At 39.5% G+C, this 25,140-nt stretch overlaps 1 protein-coding gene across 2 annotated transcripts in view; it reads right to left on the reverse strand.

Moving 5' to 3' along the window:
* ERCC4 (ERCC excision repair 4, endonuclease catalytic subunit) overlaps positions 1 to 24,274 on the reverse strand; it is a 35,446-nt gene extending 11,172 nt beyond the window's left edge. For both annotated transcript variants that reach the window (XR_014296095.1, XM_082645215.1), the window contains exons 1-9: positions 24,024 to 24,274; positions 22,525 to 22,705; positions 13,469 to 13,664; positions 12,377 to 12,584; positions 10,203 to 10,383; positions 9,067 to 9,195; positions 7,456 to 7,566; positions 4,287 to 4,884; positions 2,437 to 2,529 (exon numbers count right to left, since the gene is read on the reverse strand). Coding sequence is in view for 1 of the 2 variants with exons in the window: in XM_082645215.1 (XP_082501341.1) it covers positions 2,437 to 2,529; positions 4,287 to 4,884; positions 7,456 to 7,566; positions 9,067 to 9,195; positions 10,203 to 10,383; positions 12,377 to 12,584; positions 13,469 to 13,664; positions 22,525 to 22,705; positions 24,024 to 24,230 (1,904 nt within the window). In the remaining variant the exon portion in view is untranslated. The remainder of the gene's footprint in view (positions 1 to 2,436; positions 2,530 to 4,286; positions 4,885 to 7,455; positions 7,567 to 9,066; positions 9,196 to 10,202; positions 10,384 to 12,376; positions 12,585 to 13,468; positions 13,665 to 22,524; positions 22,706 to 24,023) is intronic.
* Between the last annotated feature and the right edge of the window lie 866 nt (positions 24,275 to 25,140).

A 25,140-nucleotide genomic window follows, 5' to 3' on the forward strand; every position in this document is an offset into this window, starting at 1 on the left:
GAGACAGTTACTTTAATCAGAGAAGCCTTAGGCAAAGGATATTTTAAAAAGAGTGAAGGAGCAATTAGGAGGTACTGGCCCACATCCAGTAGCACCAATTCTTTGATGCCATTTCCTCAATATCTCTTAAATCTGTCCCCTTCTCTCCGTCAACCTAATCTTGGCTGCCACTGGTTCTTATCAGACAATTGCAACAGCTTTCCTGACTATTTCCCTGTTCCATCCATTCCTCAGTTTGATGCCAGAGACAGCCTTTAAAAAATACTCTATGTCACTTTCCTAATTAGAACTCTTCAGTGCTGTCTTACTGGCTACAGAGTCAAGTTCTAAATCCTTAACAGGCCTTGTGCACCTCGGAGCTTTCACACACACCCTTGTTCAACAGAACCCCTGGCCCACCTTGTCCACTTAGCAACCAGCACACATGCTCCACGGGTCAGCTTAAAGGTCATTCCTTCAGTGATGCCGTCCCAGACATCCCACACTGGGTCAGATCTCTTTGACAGACTCTTATAGGATACCCTTTTCTTTTACCTTGGCAGCCCACCGCCCTCTGCCCATGTCTATTTATGATATTATTCATAATCATTCAATCATTGTCTTTTCCACTAGGAGATAAGCTCTAGGAGGCAGGACAGAGTCTTTTTCTGCACCACTGTAACTCCAGCACTTTAACATTAGCACAGGGCTTGGCTCATAATAGATGCTCAAGAAATATGTTGACTGTTTGAGTCTTGGGAGATGAAGGTCTAGGAGACACAGAGAGGCGCTAAAAGCTCTAGACAAGAAGAGGTAGTCTGCATAACACCTGGTTTGTTATAACACTTTCTGGAATACTTTTTCAAAAAGCATATGTACACACATATAAACTATCCCACAGAACACATTAATAGAAAATACATATCTATGAAATGCAAACAGATTCCCAGACATAGAGAACAGACTTCACAAAGGGGAGGGGGCTAGGGGAGGGAAGGATGGGGAATTTGGGATTAGCAGATGCAAACTAGTATATATATAGGATGGATAAACAACAAAGTCCTACTGTATAGCACAGGGAACTATATTCAATATCCTGTGATAAACTATAATGGAAAAGAATATGAAAAAGAATGTACACATATGTATAACTGATTCACTTGGTGTACAGCAGAAATTAACACAACATTGTAAATCAACTATGCTTCAATCAAAATTGAAAAAAATATATACATATTTTCATAAGCTGAAAGGACTGACCAATAAATGCAGGACCAATAGCTATAAGAATCCATGGCTAAGGCATGCCACAATCACAGAGGATAGAAAGGGAAGGGAACTGCCCACGAACCGTGCTGAGTTTCTTCAAAGGGACTCAATGACACTGATTCAATAAGCACTCCTGTTTCTGGGAACGCATGCCCTGGATGAACTGGGGTATCTGCATATTTTAAGCATATACTGAGAGCCCACAGACAGTGTTGAAGGATGGCCGTCCATTTTGAAATTCTGTCTAGGTCCTGGCTGGCTAACTGCCACTAAAAATGGTTTCTGCCCTCTCGCTGTCACTGATATGTTACCAATGTCTGAGGCTTGAAAGACTGGTCTGGCCCAGTCACTGCCAGGCCAGGCCATGGTCTCCTCCCGTCTAGCCTTTTCTCTGGCTCGGATCAAGGATGCCCTGTCCAGCCCCCGCCCTGGCTTCTGGGGCTCCTTAGAGAGCTTCTGATCCATCTTCTCTCACCAAGCTGCCATTTCCTTGATAACATCCCTTGGGGGAGGCTATTAGATTTCTCAATTGCTTGCAGGAGTAAGATGTAGCCATGTAGTCTGTGAATATCTCAATTAGAAACATTTTCCCTACATTAAACCAAAAGCTTTTTCTATTTGGATTTGGAACATTAAAGGCTACTCATTCTCAAAAAACACACATCTGTTCAGACCAATGTCACACCTTTAAAAAAATATTTTTTCCCAGAGTGATTCTATGGATCTCAACTGACCAGGTCATAAAAATATTTCCCAGTAAACAGTAAAGCAGTCACCCACCCATGGACAATGGAAATTTTACAAGGGAAAAAAAAATCATGATTCCAAGGGAAGGGAGAAATCTTGTACATGGGGGAGGGGGAGAGAGTGTTTCAGTTCTATTGCTGGTGTTTTATGTTATATTTCTTTATTAACATAAAAGCAGTTTTCTTCACATTTCTAATATTCTATTAAACCCCTGAAAAGCACCTGAAGATGGTAGAGAAGCAGGGGAAGAGAAAAGGAAGTGTGGACCGATGTGCATAAACCCTGGAGTGAATCAGACTACAGGTGTATCTTGATGTGACCCTCCCCAGCAGCTTCCTCTCTCCATCTTTCCTGAGGGCTAGTAGATATTCCCCCACTCAGAGAAGCCTCTGGATCTTCAAAGGCCTTTGAGTCCTTCATACTGATCTTCTACGTATTTACCTTATGAGTTTTTCAAAAGCTTCCTTTTCTTTCCGCAAAGCAGTGAGATAGCGCTGTTCCTCGGTTGAACCTCCGTATATAAGAAAGTAAACCCTGCAAGTTAAGACAGAACTCTTTTAGGCTGCAAACACATAATTTTTAATCCCTGGAAGGAAGAGCATGGCATTTGAAATCAGCAACCTAGAGTGTTCAAATAATAAATATTTGACTGAGAAGAAAAGGTTCCATTAATCACACACTTATTAAAATTAAGCAGCCTAAACCCCACCTGTTAAAGCTCTCATTACCACATGGGTTTTTTTTTCCTTCTTCTTTCATCAAAAGGAGGAACAGAGTTTAGGTAAACACTGAAACATAACAAAGAGGGATAGAATAATTCTTTCTTCATAACTATAAACAAATCAGAAAACACAATCTTAGCGGCTTCTCTTTTTTCAATTTTTTCTTTGCATCTCTGCCAAACAATCGTTTAAAAAGTTGGATGGTGGTTATAAAGGCCAGCTTATGAAAGTTCATGTTAGTGAAAAATAAACAAATGAAATCTATATGACCTTTATCTTCCCAAGTAATTTCTCAGTTCCTTTTTATTCATGTCTTAACAGAACCGAGGCATCACACATTTTATATAAACACACACACAGAGAAGACATGGATTATATCAAGCTCCTCAAAAAATAATTTGACATATTCTCTTCTCTTAGAAAAGGCCAGCTTTCCTATCTTGTTGGTTGCTAAGAAGCTGAATGAAGCACCTCCTCTGCCCCTTTTCTTCACCTTCTATCAGAGACATTTTCCCTTTTTAGCCCTCGATTTTTCTTTTGGTCTTCATTTTCCTAGTTTATATTTCTTTGAAGTGCGGGCAGGGAAAAAACCATTGGCCAATGAGTCCAGAGACCTGAGCTCTTCCACGAATGTATCATGTGGCCAAGGGCAAGTCATTCACCATTTCTGGGCCTCAGTTTCCTATTGATGGATCAAGTGGTTGAACTCTGAGGTCCCTTCTTGTTCTGACCTTTTGTTTCTAAATATCACACTATTCCATATTCAGGCAACAGAGAACTTTTGTGCACACAAGCTATCTCCAATGTTGATCAACAGCAAAGTATGAAAAATTTATCAGCCTATAATTATTTCACCAGCTTTGTCTCATCTCTTCATCCTGCGTTATTTCTGGTCCACCTCCTCCATTCACCTCTACTCTGAAAGGTTGCATTCGTAAAACTGGCTAGAAAGGTTTCTTTTGGCTCTGCTTTTGGTTCAGGCTGAGTTCAGGATATTAACTTTGCCATTTATTTCCCTCAGATAATTGGAGAGCCAGAACACTATATTCTTTGGGAGGCATCATTTTCTCATCTGATATTTCTTGAAACTCAAGAATACGTGGTACAATAATTCCCCAAATACTTTAGTTTTATGTGGCTGTAACTTAGAGTCACTTTTTCGGATTTACAAGAAAGACGTTTTAGAATTATGAAATTTAGCTGAGTCATAATTACATTAACATTTGGTAGAAGTTAGGATATTGTAAATTTCCTAGGCTTGTTCAGAGACGGTGCCCCATAGGCTACAACCGATGCATAAAGAATATGGCACAGAACAGCAGAAGGGCAAGTAACAAGAAGGGGGGCATTCCCTCAGATTCCTGGATCCACTACAACATTCGACCTCCTTCCCATGCGTACTTCCCAGACTGATCAGAATGCCAAATAAGGTTTCATAAACTCAACCAACATCATAACAATGTAACGTTAAAGATAAGAAAGCCCATGGGCAACTGGTCTATCTGTGCTAAATCCTAAAGAACTGAAACTGAAGCCCAGAGATCGCAGTTCATATTCCTTACAACTTGCCTCAGGGGTTTCCCGGGCCGACTTGCCCTGTAAATTTCAAGCTGACGCACGAAGGTCAGCTCTGCGTCGTACAGGACCACGTATCTTGGCTCCACCTCATGGAGCACCCGTGTCAGAGCGTAGGGGTCACTGCAGCCCAGGAGTGGGTGGATAATGGTGAGGGGGTCTTTCATGATTCCGTACGCGGCATCTGAGGACACGTTTAAATCAAACTCCTCGTGTTTAATTTCTTCTAAGCAGCTTTCAGGGCTACTGCTTAGGTCTCTCGGACAGCCCTCCTCGACACCCCCCTCCTCCTCCAGTTCTTCCGATTGTTCCATCATCTGAGTTAAAGTCAGCCTTGGTTTCTTCTTTTTGAGAGCCCTCTCTTTGGCAGAAGCCCTGTCTTTGTTTCGGAGGCCTTTGGGCCTTCTGTTGGATTTCATAATTCTCTTTGAGCCATCCTCCTTCCTAAACCTCATCCACACGTCTTCGGCTTTGCTGTCCTTCTCAAAGGTTTTCCTGTAGAGCCTCAACAAGAAGGCCTCTGCTCCGACAGCGATGTACTCTCGCAGCTGGGAACAGGTCCTGTCGTCACTTGCGCAAATGAGAACATGTCCTAAAATTAGAAACAGCGTTATGTCCTGATTACCTCACTTGTCGCCCTACCTTATGCGCCCCCTCGTCCCTTCCCCCAAGAGACACAGCTCACCCCTTGGCGCTAAAGATACTTTACAGTTTGTTTAAAAAGGGTCTCGGATACTCATCAAAGGCTTTCGCCTCTATGGCAGGATTACTTAAATCTTCTGGGTAAAGGTGAAGCCAGAAATACTTAGAGTCTTAAGAAAGTATAGCTGTGGTATAATGGAGGCTTTAAAGAAGCTCTTTTTAATTAATAATTTTCCAGAGGATCTGGAAATAGATCTGGAAATACCAAAATAAATTCCAAATGGATTACAGTCAAATGTTAAATGATACATCATGAAAAAAAAGATGACTATTCTCCACCTCTCCATATGAGGATGATTTTCCAGGCTTACAAGCAATGGAAGAAATCTCAGAGAAGACTGATATCTGTGAGAAGATATCAACTGATCAATGAATTGACTGACTCTATGAGAATAAAAAACTGCATTAAAAAAAGCTAAAGACAGGCTGCTCCCAAGCCTTTTGAGATGGACCACATTTTGTCTATGGAATGTGCATCTCTAAATAAATCCACTTTTTCCTAAAAAAAAAAAAAGCTAAAGACAAAAAAACAACTTTATGTAACTATGATAAATGTTAATATCTTTAATATATAAAAAGCTGATACAAACTGAGGACATAGTCTAAACCAGCAAAGGAAACTAAGACAATTCACAAAAGAAGAAATGCATTGGAGAAAAAACTGAGCTCCCCAAGCATCAAAATTTGAAACAAGATAACATTTTTCTCCAATCAAATGAATAAGATTGTTATACATATGTAATATATGTAGACACACACACAAATATATACAGAATCTCCAGTCATTGCTAGCTGGGTGAAAAAAGATAAGCTCTTATACTTCCAAAAGAAATGAAAATTGATAAAAACTTTCTATAAATCAATGGGGTAATATGTCTTGAGAACTTTAAAAATGTCAGTATCATTTGGCTCATTAATTCTATATCCAGAAATTATATCTACACTATAACTTTAACAATGTGAAACAGAAAATACATGAAAGAAAACCAGGAAGGAAATATGCCAACGTTAACAGTGGCCGCTAGATGCAATTTTTTCCCCTTCTTTATTCTTTATGCTTTTTTTCTAAGTACACATGTATGACTTTGGGTCTTAAATCACAGCACCATAAGTTCTGGGATAATATCACAGCATAATTACTCATATAAGGATTATGTGCTTGCCTTTATTGCTTTAAAGGAGTTCAAAGTCTCAAAAGATTTTTTTTCTTAACATCTTCACTGGAGCACAATTGCCCCACAATAGTATGTCAGTTTCTGCTCCACAATAAAAGTGAATCAGCCACACACACTCACATCCCCTCCCTCCTGCGCCTCCCCACCACCCTCCCCATCCCACCCCTCCCTCCAGCTATCCATCCTACACTTGGTGGTGTGTATACATGTCCATGCCACTCTCTCACCTCGTCCCAGCCCACCCCTCCCCTTCCCCGTGTCCCCAAGTCCACTCTCCATGTCTGCGTCTCCACTCCTGTCCTGTCCCTAGGTTCCTCAGAACCACGCCTTTTTCTTTCTTTTTTCTATATTCCACACACATGCGCCAGCACACGGCACCTGCTCCTCTCCCTCCGACCCACTTCACCCCGCATGACAGACTCCAGGGCCATCCACCCACCACAAACAGCTCAACTTCGTCTCCTCCCGTGGCTGAGCGACACTCCATTGTGTATATGTGCCACATACTCCCCTCAATAGATACTTTTTAAAATTTAGTTTTATTTTCTATCTGGTTTTATTTTTAAAACTTAATTCAGGTTCAGTCTACAGTTCAGGTTCAGTCTACTAGTATACTTGTGTTTGAAGAGAGTAGCCCCAAAACTTGAAATATTTTTAGCACTAAGTCAATGTCATTCCATAATACAGTTGAGGCTTCTTTGAAAAGACACTTGCTAAGAACCTAAAACTTAAGCCCATTAGCTTTCTCCTTGAGGATTCCAAATTTAAAGCCTGGTGAATATATATGCAGAGATTTTGCTGCATCTTTTTTTTTTAATTGAAGTATAGTTGATTTACAATGTTCTGTGAATTTCTGCTGTACAGCAAAGTGATTCAGTTATACACACACACACACACACACACACACACACATATTTTTTTTATCTTCTTTTCCATTACGGTTTATCACAGGATATTGAATATAGTTCCCTGTGCTATACAGTAGGACCTTGTTGTTTTTATCCATTCTATACATAATAGTTGATTAGTTGCATCTTTAAATAGAAGTCCTGAGAACCCAACCAGTAAAACAACCTGCTTTCATGGATATACAGTGATTCAACCTGGAGAAAATCACATCAAATGAACAGATAGGCGCTTGTCACTAAGATTTCAGTGTTCATGTGGCACTTACTCTTCTACATTTGATAAAGAAGATAATAGTATAAATTATTTGTAAAGAGCTAATCAAAAAGACTCATTTGCTAGATTTTGAATGCAAATAGCATCATCTCCTTTTTTCCTACCTGGACCACCAAGGGCTTCACTCTCCTTATTCTCTGCCTCAATTTCTTTCAATACTTCCGAGAGTGCCTCCCATTTTGGGTTGCTTTCTAGGACCAGTTCCTTTCTTGTTTCTGTATAGAAATAAAAGACAACCTCATTCTATGTGATAATATTTATCTATAAAGTATTCCAAAGGCTTTTAAAACAACGGATAACACAGGCATCATTCCATAAACCCACTCCTTTGAGCTTCCTTCATAATACTCTATAGATAGAATCTGCTTCTTTGAGAAAGGTCTCCTTATGGTCTAAATGAAGACGCTTCAAACCAACATTAACACAGGTTCCATAATGCCTTGAGAAAAAGTGATATGAGTGGTCACTAATAAGAGATGATTATGTGTTAGTTGTCAACTATGACATTATATATAAACTGCTACATAAAATAAAGGACTTGGTATTTCTTATTTCTAAAATAACAGTATTTATTATTTCTAAAATCCCCAAGATTTTCACAATCCTGAACATGGGATATAAGCAGACAACAGTAAAACTTTTATTTTTGTAAGTACTCAAACATATTACTAATGTATTTAATTAAGTTTTGAAATAGACCTTTGAACTAGGCAGAAAGTAAACATTAACCCTATCCCATGCTTTAAAAAACCAACGATATTTATTATACCTACTAGATGAGTATGAAATAAAACCCATTATTTGCCTCATTCTAGTATTTATGTCCCTTAAAAGCTAAAAGGGGGCTTCCCTGGTGGCGCAGTGGTTGAGAGTCCGCCTGCCGATGTAGGGGACGCGGGTTCGTGCCCCGGTCCGGGAAGATCCCACATGCCGCGTTGCGGCTGGGCCTGTGAGCCATGGCCGCTGGGCCTGCGCGTCCGGAGCCTGTGCTCCGCAACGGGAGAGGCCACAGCAGTGAGAGGCCCGCGTACCGCAAAAAAAAAAAAAAAAAGCTAAAAGGGATGTTAAAATGACCCACTAAGACTTCAAGTGCCCAAATAGTAATTATTCCAAAGTTAAAAAAAAATCTATAATTCTTATGTAGTAGTAAGAATACTCTTTTTTGCGTTATGTCTTAGTTGTGGCATGCAGGATCTTTCGTTGCAGCACGCAGCTCTTCACAGTGGTGCGCGGGCTTCTCTCTAGTTGTGGTGTGGGGGTTTTCTCTCTCTAGTTGTGGCACATGGGCTCCAGAGCGCTTGGACTCTGTAGTTGGCGGCACACAGGCTCATTAGTTGAGGCGTGCGAGCTCAGTTGTGGCACGCAGGCTTAGTTGCCCCGCGGCATGTGGGAATCTTAGTTCCCTGACCAGGGACTGAACCCTCGTTCCCTGCATTGGAAGGGGGATTCTTTACCACTGGACCACCAGGGAAGTCCTAGCAAGAATACTCTTGATTGATATTTGGCATTTGTTATTTGGAATCCCCTGGCAATGAATCCATACCAAATACTTTTTCCATATGTTATATATGTTACATGTAACATATAATTAACATGCAGTTACACGTTCTTCACACAGCTGAAGGAGATTTAAAGCTATACTGTAACTTGATAAGCATTTCCACACCAAATACTTAAATAAAAGACATGTTTGAAGACTTAAGCATACAAGATACCTTGCTCTTCTTTAATCTCCAGTTTTTCAGGCAGTTTGTCTTTTTTACTCATTTTAGCATCTGGAACATGATAAACCCTTGCTCGAGCATTTACAAACATTGAGGTGCTGGAGTCAAGAAACAGCCAACCTAATAAAAAAAGTTTTAAAAAAAAGCCTTCAATTTACAGTTTACTTCAGAGAATCTCTGAAGGTCATATGACCTGTTTATCAACCGGTCACCAGCTTATTCATCTCCCAACCACACCTTCTCCCTTGTTATGGCCTCTGTCATTGTTTGGCTAGACAGTGGTTTTCAAAGTGCAGCCTATAGACCCCTGGGGGCCCCCAAGATGTTTTTTTGGGGGGATGGGGGTCTGTGACCTCAAAACTACTCTCATAATAATACTAACTCATTATTTGAATTTTTTCCACTGTGTTGACATTTCCAGTAATGGTGCAAAAGCACTGGCGGGTATCACTGCTGGTGTCTAAGCACAGATGAAGGCAGTGGAACCCAAAGCGTACTAGCAGTCAGTATGTTTCTCAATGCTACGCATTTGTAGTTTATTACTCAAGAATATTACTGGTGAAGCCGTTAAGAAACATTATTTGTATTAAATCTTGGCCCCAGGGTCCCTGGACCACACTTTAGAAAACACTGGTTTAGCCAGACAGTAAGAAAGATCACGGTAGTGGGGGAAGGATGTGACTGGTAAAAAAACAAGACGGTGGACAGCCGCGTATGTATGTTTCCCTACAAACCTCTTCTTCTCATTCATCACCACTTCAGCTGATGAAACTCCATATTCCCTTCCTGTTTCTTCAGGGAATATTAATTTTAAGTTCATAACAACTAAACTTCCAGAACACAACCTATTTCTAAGTTGGGGACTGCCTGTGATATATACAGTCTTTTCTAGAAATAAAATTGCTTGGAATGGATATGAATATTTATTATTATACAGAACAGAAGTAGGTAGAAACATTAGCTATCCATAAAACCTACATCCTTGTGCTATGAACATAAAACGTAATTTGAAATCTTAGTATACCATGTAGCTGAATATAGCACTCCTCACACCTGATTCCCCCCAAAAATCCAGTACTTTATTCAAATGAGCTCTTAGGATAAATATTAGTATTTTTATCTCCCACCTGAATTCTGACCAAATGCCTTCTCTGTTGCTCTGAGAGATTCCAGAAGATTAAGAAATGTGATGCAATCATACTGAGAGAGATATTGCAGCAAAGTTCGCAATATCTTCAAATCCTGAACCAAGGATTTAGTCTTGGCTCCAAGCTGGTGCCACAAAGGATCCAGATAATGGCGGATTGTCTAAAACAAGAAAAAAAATAGGACTGCTAAAAGATGTTCAATATAGCTATAATTAATACAAATTATACTTTCAACAAACATTATCCTTTGTATACATAAAAATGGTTAAAATGGTAAACTTTGTTATGTATATTTTGCCACAATAATAAAACATTATCTCCCGAGGAAGTGGATAGAAAATTTAAGTTCATAAGATTCTAATAATAATGTTTAATTTTTCAAGTATAAAGCAGAGTGTCATCACTAGAATCTTTATGATGAGATAGAGTCAATTCATAGTTACCCATATTTAATTAGGAGAAAAAAGGCCTGATAAACATCAGATGATCATTTATTTGCTTTTATGAAGAAGGAAAGCATGTAGCTCAGATACATTCAATTTCTGCCAAGTTTGGTAAAGACCCCATCCTGGGTGGATAGAGATGTGAGATCCAGCTGCACGAGGAAGCAGAGCACATAAACTAGGGAAACTACATGGAATCAAATTAAATAACAGTGGACCCTAGTCTGTTGGTATAATAAAATATTTAGTTTTTTTCTTTAAGTTTGATTCATGTATGGGAAAATATTTGTTAAATTAACAACTAACTAAATTTGAATACTTTTTAAGATCCTGAAAAGTTGCCTAAAACACAGAACAGCTTTATGTATATACTATGTAGGTATCTACATATCCACAGTTATATATATGCACGTTTCCTTCACAAGCTGATTCTGTAACTAAAAGGGATAATGTAGCATGATTTGGAAGCAGTTTTACTACATGGCATCTTATCTAACATATTTAATACTGAGCAGGAGTAATATATATTTGGATGACCAAATAATCTATTGTCCAAACTGGAACTCTTGTGAAAATGAAATTGATACTATTAATAATTACTCCAGGATAACAGGCAGATACTGGGACTGTCCTAGATAAACTGGGACATATAACTCTTTTGTATATCATCTTTTGTAAAAATCATCTACATGCCCCTTTTGTAAAATCATCTACAAATTTTCTAACAAGTGCAAATTATGTCTATATTTTATTTTGGTTACTAAAAGAACACCTAAAACAATACTTTGACTTTCACTGGCCAGGTGATGATAAACAGAAGTTTAGTGCAAAACATATCTGGTTATATTTTGGTTTTCTAGGGACATATACATTCTACTAAAAGAATGTGAGAGATATTTTTTTTGGTATACCATGCACTAAATTATAATAAACTCTACTTTAAAAACAGAGGCACACAACACATGGAATTACTTTCATGTATCATTATTTCACAGTAAAATGACTTTGGAAGAATCAGAAAAATGAGGACTTAAATTTTCCTTTTTAAAAATCAATATGCATTACTTCCAGTGACAAAGAGGTTGATTCAGAGTTTGAAAGAAAAGAACTTGTTCTACCAAAATATGAAAAAAAAGCTGCCTGGAATTTTTTAAAAGTCAGCATTTTCTGTACGTACAATTCAATCTTAGACATTTACATATCGGAATTAATATTGATCTATGATGAAAAAATTAGTTAGATAAAAATTCCTTGCACTAAAGTCTTACCATTTTCTCAATTCAGAATGTAATTTTAAGACAGAGCAAGTTTCACATTCCTCAGTAATCAAAACTCATCCAAATTATTTTTATTCCAAATAAGAGATCATAAATTTTGAAGGATTCTTGTGTAAACTCTTCTATCTGTAGCTATCCAAATGTTGCCGTTTCAGAGCAAAAGGTTATTCATCATCCTCTTACATATACTTAAAATAAGAGATAATCACCATATAACTGCAAAAATCAGAGTTGTGCTTATATGCCAATCAATGTATTCTACTACAAATTACTTTCCAGTAAACCAAAGAAACTATACTTTAAATCACCTCCAATTTAATTTTAAAATAACAGCAAATTCCTATTAAGAACATTGTAAATATTAAAATAACTTGCATTCTTAAAAATTACAACATAACAAATGGTGCTTAAAAAGGAAAAGAAATAAGAGTACCTTGTCAAAAGGTTTTCCAATAGCATTTTCTAAAGATAAATCTTCAACTTCAAGTGACGGGTTATGGCATTTCAGTTCCTTTAGACATGCATTTAGAATGTCCAGAACAGCAGTCTGTATAGCAAGCATGGCAGGTGTCATAGAAACATGAATTTCTACGACTTCGGGTTTATGCTGTTCTAAAAATGAGTTTACTGCTACATGGAACCTAAAGAGACAAACATTTTTCAAATATTTTCTAGAGTTGCAAGAGCTATGTGTTTCTGGTCTCAGCTTAATACTCTAATAGCTTTTTGTAACTGCAATTAAGAAACAAAACGGAAAGCCAAATGACAGTGTTTTCAGGAATACTTTCAACCTCTATGAATGGGAAGTATTACTCAAATAAGGCAGGGATCAGCAAATAAAGGTCTGCGCTAAACCCAGTGCCTGTTTCTACAAATAGTCTTATTGGCACGTAGCCACGCCCATTGTTTATGTATTGTCTATGGCTGCTTTCACACTGTCACAGCAGAGTTGAATAACTGTGACAGGTGCATGGCCTGCAAAGCCTAAAATATTTACTCTCTGGCCCTTTACAGGAAAAGTATGTCAATCCCTGAAGTAAGGTATAATCAAAAAAGGAAAAACACTGCAATAACTACTCTCAAATACCATACAGTATAACCAAAATACATATTAGCATAGGTTGCAAAATGTTTTGAAAATTGATACCTTATGTTTTTCCTAGAAATTTACATAATTTTTTCAAAATCTTGGTGCTTTATTTCCCTCAAAGTGGAAGTTGGAATCTTAGCCAGTAAATCTGCAGTTCACCTAAAGCTGTTGTGTATGTGAGCCTCTAGATCCCTGGGCGGTTTCACTAAATGTACAAGAAAGTGATAGCCCTGGGCTACCAGAAAAATAACTATCAAACCTCTCTCTCCTGTTAAAAGAATCACAAATGTGGTGACCATTTATTTTTATTTGGATGTACTTGTTATGAACCTGACTAGCGTGTATCAAGTGCAATGACAGTAAATTTTACATTATAGTGCAAAATTAAATTATGGCAGGTTCTCTCGCAGAAACTGGTCACATAATGCTATTTACCTTGGCCACAGATACAGCTTCCTTACGAAAAGATTTCTCATCACTCTCTCCACATGACAAAAGCCGGTGTCAAAGGCAACAGCGTTGTCTGTGAAAGCTTTAATAAAACCACGTTTGTTTTTCTGTCGGAAGAGGCGCAAGATGAATGCTTCTTGACAAGACTCGATTATTCTGTGAGCTCTGTACACCAAGATGCCTGGGCAGGGGGTGGGTGGGGAGGAGGGCGGGAATCAAAATTTAAAGTACAGAAAAGACATGTCATTTTCATGCTCGCTTTCATTGATTCATCACAGTTTTCTTGAATGCCTACTTGAGCATGGGCAAGCTCTGTTCGAGGTTGGGGATACAACCATGAACAAAACACGTAAAGCTGTCCTGTGGCATTTACAATAAACAATACAAATAAGTAAAATATTTAGTAGGTTAGAAGGGATAAGTGCTGAGGAGAAAAAACGATCAGAGGAAGAAGAGAGGGAGTATGTGCGAGGGGTGGTAGTTTGCAATTTTCTTATTTAATCTTTTTAAAAATTGAAGTACAGTTGACGTACAATATAAGTTACAGATGTACGATATAGTGATTCACAATTTTTAAAGGTTATACTTCATTTATAGTTATTATAAAATATTGGCTATACTCCCCGTGTTGTACAATATAGCCTTGCGGCTTATAATAGTTTGTACCTCTTACTTCCCTACTCCTATCTGGCCCCTCCCCTTCCCTCTCCCCACTGGTAACCACTCATTTGTTCTCTGTATCTGTGGGTCTGCTTCTTTTTTGTTATATTCACTAGTTTGTTGTATTTTTTAGGGTTTGCAATTTTAGATAGGGTGACCTCACTGAGGTCTTAAGTGAGTAAAGCCTGGATGGAGACGAGGAGGTGAGCCTTGTGACCATGTGGGCCAAGGGAGTTCCAGGCAACGGAATGTTAAGAGCAAAGGCCCTGGGGTGGGGCATGTCTGGCCTGGTGGAGGAAGAATTTCTGAAAGCAAAGCAGGTCACTCATTCTTTTAATATATGAATCAGATGTGAACTATGCAAAATAGCTGCCTTTCAGAAGTTTGGGCAACATCTCCATCACTTATTAGAAGAATTGAACTTTCAGAATCAGAGTATACTCAATTGAAAGGTAAATTAGTCCATCTGAAATAAAAATCTTTAATGAATATGCTTAAACATCTGTTTTGTGGGGTGGATGTGATAATGACACCCCTGAACCACAAAAACAAGGACAATCATACGTCTTTCCTTAATTATAAAATTAGAGTACTGGACCAGACGATCTCTCATACGTATGTATGATATACACATGCCATTGTGGTGCAGTGGGATTCATGGAAAATTAGGGAGAGACATGAGATAACGTAAGAGTGCACAGGTGTCATTTCTGGATCAAAACCTCAATTATTCTATGACAACTCTCAGTCTTTTAGACCTAAACCACGCCAGTTACCATATACATTTGCTATAAATGCACTCACATGTTTTTGCTCCCATGCTCGTCGCTCCTAGGATCTGGAAAATGACACCAATAGTGACCCAAGACTCCTAGTAGTTCAATAGACTCAATTCAGATTCTACTACTTTGGTGTTTAAATTTTAGATTGAGGTGGATGGAGCTAAAATTTATTCTAGCTAAGCAAAATTGTTTTTCAAATATGGTAAAAATTAACAGTGCTGTTTAGGACTTTGTAGACAAAAGATTTTCAATAACACCAGTATGGGTACATAACTAATCTACTGCTCATAAAATATTCCGTACCTAGCAGGTAGGTTTTTCCAAGTACTCTATTGGGCCAGAGTTCCTGGACTGAAATACGACAAAGTTAGAAATAATAAAAATGGACTTCTAAAGAAAAGGTGAATCTCAAGTTAAGAAAATGGTGTGCTCCAAAAGGTTGTCATTTCTTTTGGAATCTAGAAGAAGGAGGAGAAGAGAACTAACATTCTATCCCGGGCACTGGGGTTAGGTACTTTTATAGACTTTTATTTCATTGAATCCTCACAATAACTCCATGGGATAGGTATTACTATGAGACCAGGAAAGGGAAGCAACTTGACCAAGGTCACTTCGCAAGTAAATGGCAGACCAAAGGTTCCAAATCATGAGTGTCTGAGAACAAAGCCATGTCCTTCCTGTTAAGTGACATCATCCGAGGACCACACTGCCCCCTTTAAAAAAATACAAGCAGGTTAGGTTTCTGGGGCAATTCTAGTCCCACATTTTTATGCTCCCACCACACTTTGTATCTCATGCTGCACTGTAATTACTTCTTTACACCTGTCTCCTCCACTAAATTGCTTGAGGACCAGAACATAAGTAGTCATCAGAGAATGTTTACTATGTGCCATGCGTGATGCTAAGAATTTTACATACATTATCTCAGTTCATCCTCACAATAGTCCTAGGAGGAAGGTACTATTACTGTCTCCAATTTCACAGGTGTGAAAACCGAGTCATACAGAAATGAAGGAACTTGCCCAAGGTCACACAGCTGGTAGCTGGTGAAGGTGAGCTCAAACCCAGAAGTCACCTAACTCAGGAGAGCACCCTACCGTCCTGTCATCTTTCTGTCTTCAGCACCTACCTCATTCCTGCCAAATAAGGGACGGTTAGTAAACGAAATGTTTACTAACATTTAATGTTAATAATGTTGAATGAATATAAAGCTGAATTACAGCACTGGGTACACAAATCTAACATGTAACTTTTTTTTTAAAGTTTCCCATGGAAAGTGTGTTCTGAGTTCTATTTAGAGATGTCAGGATCTGTTCTAACAATGAAAGCATCCTCCTGCCCCATTCTTTTGAAAGTACAATCTGGGGAGATATTTTCACAGTTCTCCCACTATTGAGGAGTTGTGTTGGCAGGGACGCCTAGGGTGGGGTATGGTAGTGACATTGGGTAGTGACAGGGGAACAAGTTAGGGCTGGTACATTCAAGATTTTCTAGAGGGTTACATGCTTCTGGGACACTCTGGTCCATAAGAGCTACGGTGAAAGTTCCTACAGGGGCTGGGGGGTTGAGGGGATAGAGGATGATCCCAGGGGGTGTAGCATTTGAAGAAATTCCTTTCTGCCACTCATTTACATTCCATTCAGCCAAGCAGAAATAACAGCTCCAGCTTCATTACTGGCTGGGACTTGATCAGAAACAGGAATGGCATTTTGCACTTTTTAATTAGGAACTACCTATAAACTATACTTCGGATATTTCTTTGATTCAGATTGCTCTCTGCCTAATTAGGTTGAAGTGTTACTGGGGGACACAGAGTAATACTGACATCTAGTGGTCATTTCAATACTTTTTTTCATTTTATCAACTGAAAAAATAAGGAAACATAAAGCTAAATTTATAAGAAAGCAGTCAACAGTAAAAGACTTTACAATGTATTAAGATTTCTGGTTATAAAGAGCCAATTTTTTGCTATTATTTATGATTTACTATGTACCAGGCAGTATACTAAGCAATTATTTATTTTACCTCATTTAATCCTTGATAACTTTACAAGGCACTATTTTCTCAATTTAAGCAATGAGAAAACTGAGGTTTGTGAAAATTAAGTACAGTAGCTTGCTTGTAAGCAGTGGCATTATCCTTCAAAGTCAAGGGAGTCTGACCTCAGCTGTACAGCCCTGCCAGTGCTTATAACAATGATAAATACAAAAGTATAACAAAACTTTCCAATTATCAGTTCACCATGAACCATATAAAACATTCATTCACACATTTATGCATTAAATATTTCTTGAGGGTCTTCTAGGTTCAGGGCAATGTGATAGATATGGTAGGAAGGACAATTATGAATTCCAGAACCTCTCTGCCCTTCGAAAGTTCATTAAAAATTGTCGTACATACATGCATCACTCACCCAATATATATGTGTTTGGTACCTACTACGTACCAGTTAATTGTCCTGGGATGAACAAGTTGTTCCTTACTCTTAGGAAGCTTGTCATCTCATGAGCGAGACAGACAAATAAATAGGCAAATACAGTGTGGTGTTCTGAAGTGCTCTGACTGGGGAGAAGCATGGGGAAATCAGAAAAGGTTTCCAAAAGGACAAATAATAATGAAATATGACTCCTTTTCTTTATTAATTCTGGCTAAAATTAAATCATTCTTCTCAAAATAATTAAGCAACTAATTGGTTTAATTTCAATCATGGGAGAGAGGGGGGATCAAGATGGTGGAGCAGGAAGACCCTGAGCTCACCACCCCCCACGAACACATCAAAACTACAACCACATACGGAGTAACTCTCTCCAAGAACGACCTGAAGCCTAGTAGAATGGCTCTTTTACAACAAAGGCTGTGAAGAAAGAACCCCATGGAGTCTGGTAGGAGGGGAGGAAAAGAGATCTAGTTGGGACCCACGCCCCTGGTGGGCGACCCAGTAAAGGAAGGGGATGTCACAAGCTCAGGATCCTCCCTAAAGAGTGAGGGGTTTGAGCCCCACATCGATACCCCAGCCTGGGGTCCAGCACTGGGAAGACAGGCCCCCTTGGCTGGTTTGGAAGCCAGTGGGGCTAACCAGTGGGCTGTAGGAAACCAAGATTCCACTCTTGAAGAGAGTGAGTAAGCACAGACTTGTTTGCTCCCAGTCTCAGCAGAGGCAGCAGACTGAAAACTGCCTGGTGCTCTGGCGGCCCTGCCTGACCACCCCAGCCTGCACCAAGCTCTTGCTCCAGCCCTATCCCCCACCAAGGAAGCTCTGCCAGTGGACCCTGGGAGAAGACGCGGCCTGTGCCCTCTTCAGATTCAGCTCTCCCACCAAAACCACTGGGCACACGCAGACTGCACAGGGACACTCCCACACAGGGACATGGATTCAAGACTGGGATAGGTAACTGTTTTGCCTAACTTCATAGGGACAAACAGAGAAAGTCAAATAAGATGAGAAGACAGAAGAATATGTTCCAAACAAAAGAACAAGATAAAATCCTGAGAAAAAACCCTAATGAACAGACATAAGTAATTTACATGATAAAGAGTTTAAAGCAAGAGTCATAAAAATGCTCACTGAACTTGGGAAAATAGAGGGATATAGTGAGAGCTTCAACAAAGAACTAGAAAAATTAAAAAAAAAAACAATCAGAACTGAAGAATACAATAACTAAAATGAAAAATACACTAGAAAGACTTAAGTCCTTACTTAAGTAAATTTAAGAACACTGCAATTATATCAAGGATATTTTCCAACCACAACAGTATGAAATTACAAATCAATTTTGGGAAGAAAAATGGAAAAATACAAACACATGAAGACTAAATAAGATGCTACTAAAAAGCCAATGGGTCAACAAATAAATCAAATAGGAAATTAAAAGATACATTGAGAGGAATGAAAACATAAACATAACTTTCCAGAATCTATCTGATGCAGTAAAAGCAGTTCTAAGAGGGAAGTTTACAGTGATACAGGCCTACCTCAAGAAACAAGAAAAAACTCAAATAAACAACCTAATTTTCTATTTAAAGGAATTGATCCTTTAGCCAGACTCATCAAGAAAAAAAGAGGAAGGGCCCAAATAAATAAATCAGAATTGAAAGAGACAAACTTACAACTGATATCACAGAAATACAAATAATCATAAGAGAATATACTAAGAGTTATATGCCAACGAATTGGACAACCTATAAGCAATGTATAAACCCCTATAAACACACAATCTTCTAATACTGAATCAGGAAGAAATAAAATATCTAAAGAGACCAATTACTAGTAATAAATTGAATCACTAACAAAAAATCCCAACAAAGAAAAGTCCAGGACCAGATGACTTCACAGGAGAATTCCACCAAACACTTTTTAGGAGAGTTAATACCTATCCTTCTCAAACTATCCAAAAAATTGAAGAGGATAGAACACTTCCCAACTCATTCTATGAGCCCAGCATTATCCTGATACCAAAACCAGACAAAGATACTACAAAAAAAAGAAAATTAAGGGCCAATATCCCTGATGAACATAGATGTAAAATCCTCAACAAAATATTAGCAAACTGAATTCAACAATATATAAAAGGATCATACATCATGACCAAGTGGGATTTATTCCAGGGATGCAAGGATAGTTCAATATTGAACCTTGATTTGTGGATATTGAACCATTAACAAAATGAAGGATATAAATCACATAATCATTTCAACAGATACAGAAAAAGCATTTGACAAAATTCAACATCCATTCATGATAAAAACTCTCAACAAAGTTGGTATAGAGGGAACATATCTCAACATAATAAAAGCCATTTATGACAAACCCACAGCTAATGTTATACTCAATGGTGAAAGCTAAAACCTTTTCCTCTAAGATCAGGGACACAACAAGGATGTCCACTCTCACCACTTCTATTTAACATAATATTGAAAGGCCTAGCCTCAGCAATCAGACAAGAAAAAGAAATAAAAGGCATCCAAATTGGAAGTGAAGAAGTAAAACTCACTGTTTGCAGATGACATACTATATATAGAAAACCCTTAAGACTCCGCCAAAAAACGATTAGAATATATAAATTCAGTAAACTCAGTAAAGTTGTAGAATATAAGATTAATATAGAAATCTGCTGTATTTCTATACACTAAGAATGAGGTATCAGAAACAGAAATCAAGAAACAATCCCATTTACAACTGAATGAAAAAGAATAAAATACCTAAGAATAAATTTAGGTATTAAATTAAATAAATTAAACTATTTATAAATTTAATAAGGAGGTGAAAGATCTGTACTCTGAAAACTATAAGACATTGATCAAAGAAATTGAGGACAATACAAATAAATGGAAATATATCCCTTGTTCATGAATTGGAAGAATATTGTTAAAATGTCCATATTACCCAAAGCAATCTACAGATTTAAGGCAATCCTCATCAAAATAACTATGACATTTTTCATAGAACTAGAACAAATAATCCTAAATTTTGATTGGAATCACAAAAGACTCTAAATAGCCAAAGCAATCTTGAGAAAAAAGAACAACACTGCAGGTATCATGTTCCCTGACTTGAGACTATACTACAAAGTTACAGTAATCAAAACAGCATGTATTGCCCCCAAACCAGACACAGAGATCAATGGAACAGAATAGAAAGCTCCCAAATAAACTCATGCACATGATCAATTAATCTACGACAGAGTAGTCAAGAATATACAATGGGGACTTCCCTGGTGGCACAGTGGTTGCGAGTCCGCCTGCCGATGCAGGGGACGCGGGTTCATGCCCCGGTCTGGGAAGATCCCACATGCCGCGGAGCGGCTGGGCCCGTGAGCCATGGCCGCTGAGCCTGCGCGTCCGGAGCCTGTGCTCCACAATGGGAGAGGCCACAGCAGTGAGAAGCCCGCGTACCGCAAAAAAAAAAAAAAAAAAAAAAAAAAAAAGAATATACAATGGGGAAAAGACAGTCTCTTCAATAACTGGTGTTGGGAAATCTGGACAACTACATGTACAAGAAAGAAATTAAAACATTTTTCTCACACAATATACAAAAATAAAGTCAAAATGGATTAGAGACCTAACTGTAAGACTTGAAACCGTAAAACTCCTAGGAGAAAACATAGGCAGTATGCTCTCTGACATCTGTCTTAGCAATAATTTTTGGATCTGTCTCCTTAGGCAAGGGAAACAAAAACAAAAATAATCAAACTAAAAAGCTTTTGCACAGCGAAGGAAACCAACCAACAAAATGAAATAGCAACCTACTGAATGGGAGAAGATATTTGCAAACAATGTGTTCAATAAGAGATTAATATCTAAAATATACCAAAAACTCATACAACTCAACATCAAAAAACCAAAGAACCTGATTAAAACATGGGCAGAGGATCTGAATAGGCATTTTTCCAAAGAAGACACACAGATGGCCAACAGACACGGACAATGAGATATCACCTCGCACCTCTCAGAATGTCTCTCATGAAAAAGACAAGAGATAACAAGTGTTTTTGGAGGGTGTGGAGAAAAAGGAACCCTCGTGTACTCTTGGTGGGAATGTAAATTGGTGTAGCCACTATGGAAGACAGTATGGAGGTTCCTCAGAAAACTAAAAAGAGAAGTACCATATGATTCAGCAATTCCACTCCTGGGTATTTATTTGAAGAAAACAAAAACATTAACTTAAAAAGATATATGCACCCCAATGTTCACAGAAGCATTATTTATAACAGCCAAGATATGGAAGCAACTAAAGTATCCATGGATAGATGAATGGATAAAGAAGATGTGGAATATATATACAATGGAACATCACTCAGCCATAAAAAAGAATGAAATTTTGCCATGTGCCACAACATGGACGGACCTGGAGGGTATTTTGCTAAATGAAGTAGTCAGACAGAGAAAGACAAATACTGTGTTTTCACTTTTATGTGGAATCTAAAAAATAAAACAAAGGAAGAAATACAACAAAACAGAAACAGACAACGAACTAGTGGTTACCAGTGAGGAGAGGGATGGGGCGAGAGGCAAAAGAGGTGAAGGGGAGTAAGAGGTACAAACTATTAGGTATAAAATAAACAAGTTAAGGATGTAATGTACAGCACAGGGAATATAGTCAATATTTATAATAAATTTGTATGGCGCATAATCCATAAAAATACTGAATTACTATACACCTGAAACCAATATAATATTGTATGTTAACTATACTGAAAAAAATTGTTTTGAAAATTTCAAATCATGGGAAAAAATATTCTTTAAAGAGGAAAACCAAACTCTTTTAGGAAATATATAAAGAATATTTATAAACATTTCAAATCTGAGTAGTTTCTAAAAGCAAATGCCTGTCAATTACTAAGTATTGACTGAATATGAGCTTAGAAAACAAGGAAACGTCAATCTTACATTTAGTTTCTTACTCAGGCCATAAATATTTACTCAGCATCCAAAATGTGTCAGGTATTGTGTTAACATCTGGAAGCACAATGTTGAACAAAAACATCCAATGCTGTTCATAAGAAGGTTCTAGTTTAGAGTTTAGCAGAGGGAACAGACACATACAGAAAAAAAGAAAGTGCAAACGTATATACAAATAACAATAAGGCTTCAAATTCTTACCGGTAATTAAATCTGAAGGTATTCTATCAGTCAAGAAATCAACCACAAGTATTCGGCTCGTTGCAAATATCACACCGCCTTGTGTGTACACCTCATAGCGATTGCTACTTGTGATTTCATTTGTTACTCGGCGAGGGAGATGTTCAACTCCTTCTAACTTCAGCTGATTGATAAAATATTCCTAAATTAAATCAAACTTGATTAGTAGACCGTTTAATAGAGGGCAGTTTTTATTAGGTTACCAGTATTTGTATTTAAAATGATATGCTGCCTTTTTCAGAGATCATGAACTTAATAATGAACATACAAACTAAATTACTACGTTACGCTGATCAACCAAACAATCGACATTTATCTAGGGTTTTGTTTTTGTTTTGGGGTTTGCACTAAGGACTCATTGCACTTGAGATGTTATTAGCAGTTTAACGACAACAAAAGACTTTTAAAATCCTGAGTTAAAAGACTTCTGCTACCTAGAAAATACTGCCCACCAGAGGCAACTCTGCAAGCAAGTGTAAATACCATGTGAGAAGATAATAAGGGAATCCTTTCCCCAGGTGGTGCTTTAGACTATTAGTTCTGTCCTGGTCCACCCTAGAGGGGATTTCATCATGTCAATGGGACCCTTGGTCCTTTAAGTTTGATACCACCTTTCCTGGGGGGCCCCGTGTTGTGCTAAGCTCTAGTCAAGCACTAGGGATACCTAGATGTATCAGTCAAGGAGTGTGTGGTCACTCTTCTCAGCTGGCATTTTCCTTCTGGCCATCTGCTCTAGATATCTAAGGGCTCATCAGAGTTGTCAGATCAAGCTGTGTCGCCTGTCACTACCCCTCAGCAAAGGTGTATCCCCCTTCTATCTTCCTCAGTGTTTTCCACTCTCCCTAACCCAGGTACCCTTCCCCAATACTCTCAGCTTCCAGCTCTCTTCCCTTCTGACCCTATGCCCCTCTTCCCACAGCCTGGGTGAACCCCCAGTCCCTCCTCTTCCCTTCAGGGTTCTCCCCAGCCTCAGCGTCTCCTTTCAGAAACGTCTCCCCATTCCCTTCAGAGATTCCTCCATCCCCATCACTGTTCCCTTTTAGGGACCTCACTCCTCTACCTCCAGCCAGTCCCTTAGTACCCAACTTTAGGACTGCCTCGTTATTCCCTTCCACATCCTCCACCAGACAACTCCCCACCCTCTTCAGAGGCCTCCAATCCTTCCCACCTCCACGCTTCTCAAATGACTCCCCTACTCCTCTGAGACCCTCCAACCCTTTCAGGTCCTCGAACCCTTGTCAGGGTCCTGCCTCCTCCGTGGGACCCCGCCCACCGTCTCAGCGTCCCCGCACCCGCGTCAGGGGCCTGCATCTGTCTCAGGGACCCCTATTCAACGCCTTCCAGCCCGCGTCAGGGACCCGCATCGCCCTCAGAAGCCTGGCCTCCGCGCCGAGGCCTGCGTCTGCTCCGGAGGCCCCCAGCGTTCCCAGGGTCCCCTCCCCCAGCGCGGGCGGCCGCACCTCCTCGGCTGGCTGCGTGTTGAGCACCAGCACCAGGCACGCCGGGTGGCAGTGCAGCCGGAGGAAGTGGTAGAGGAGCCGGTCCGCGCCGAGCCCGCGGGCGCACACCACCAGCCCGTCCGCCTCCAGTAGTTCCAGCACCAGCTGCCGCTCATACTCCAGCAGCGGCGCCATAGCTGTCTCTCGAGCCGGCAAGCCCGGTTCCATGGGCGCCCTTCAGGGCCGCGGCCGAACGTAGCCGAAGAGAGCCGAGTCCGAGACGAGAGCGGGCAGAACGCGGCCGAAGAGAGCCGAGCCCGAGAGGACGAGAGCCGGCCGAACGCAGCCGAAGAGAGCTGAGCCATAGAAGACGAGCGAGACCGAACTTTGCCGAAGAGGAGCCGAGATGAGCCGAGAGGAACCGAAGATTCGTAGAGTCGCGGGGAGGTGCTAGCGCTCCCAGCAGGTGTCTCTTCCAGGCTTCAGGCTGCGCCCCAGAGTCTTCAGTTATTTCACCTTGTCTGTACCTTCGATTTGAGAGTCAGGCGGCCTAGACCTAGACCTAGACCTGGACCTAGAACACAAGCTACCACAAAGCGAGAGAGGAGAATTAAACCCAAGGAGCTTGGTTCCCCGACCTTGACAATTGAAAAAGTTAATTGTCAATCTAAGGATTGCGCCTAGAATTGGTAGCACCTGCTTCCCAGGGTGAGGTTTGCTCCTTTCTTTTGCAATGGGCACCTCTTTTTAAAAAATTTTGAATAAGCAGCATAGCTTACTAACTTTAGGCTCTTGTTTCTCTCGGAAAGTCTTGAATACAATTAGCTATGTGAAAAGTCGTAATCAGGTATTCCAGCGGCCGCCGCGTCCCGTCTTCCACTAGGGGGACACCTTCGGTAGTATCGGTTCTATACCTAGAAACGCATGTTAATTTCACTAGAGGAATTGTTCTGCGTCGACGTCCCTTTTCCCCAATCCTCATTGTTAGAAAATTAAAAATACTGTATAAGTAAGCAAAAATAAAAACCACTTCTTATTCCATTACCCAGAAATAACCACTGTAACATCATGATATCTACACTTTTAGACTTTTTTTTTTTTTTTTGGTATATAAAATCTCTTCCACCACACAGAATTC

This window comes from Mesoplodon mirus (assembly GCF_964341445.2).
Source record: "Mesoplodon mirus genome assembly, chromosome: 15".
Classification (NCBI taxonomy): domain Eukaryota; kingdom Metazoa; phylum Chordata; class Mammalia; order Artiodactyla; family Ziphiidae; genus Mesoplodon; species Mesoplodon mirus.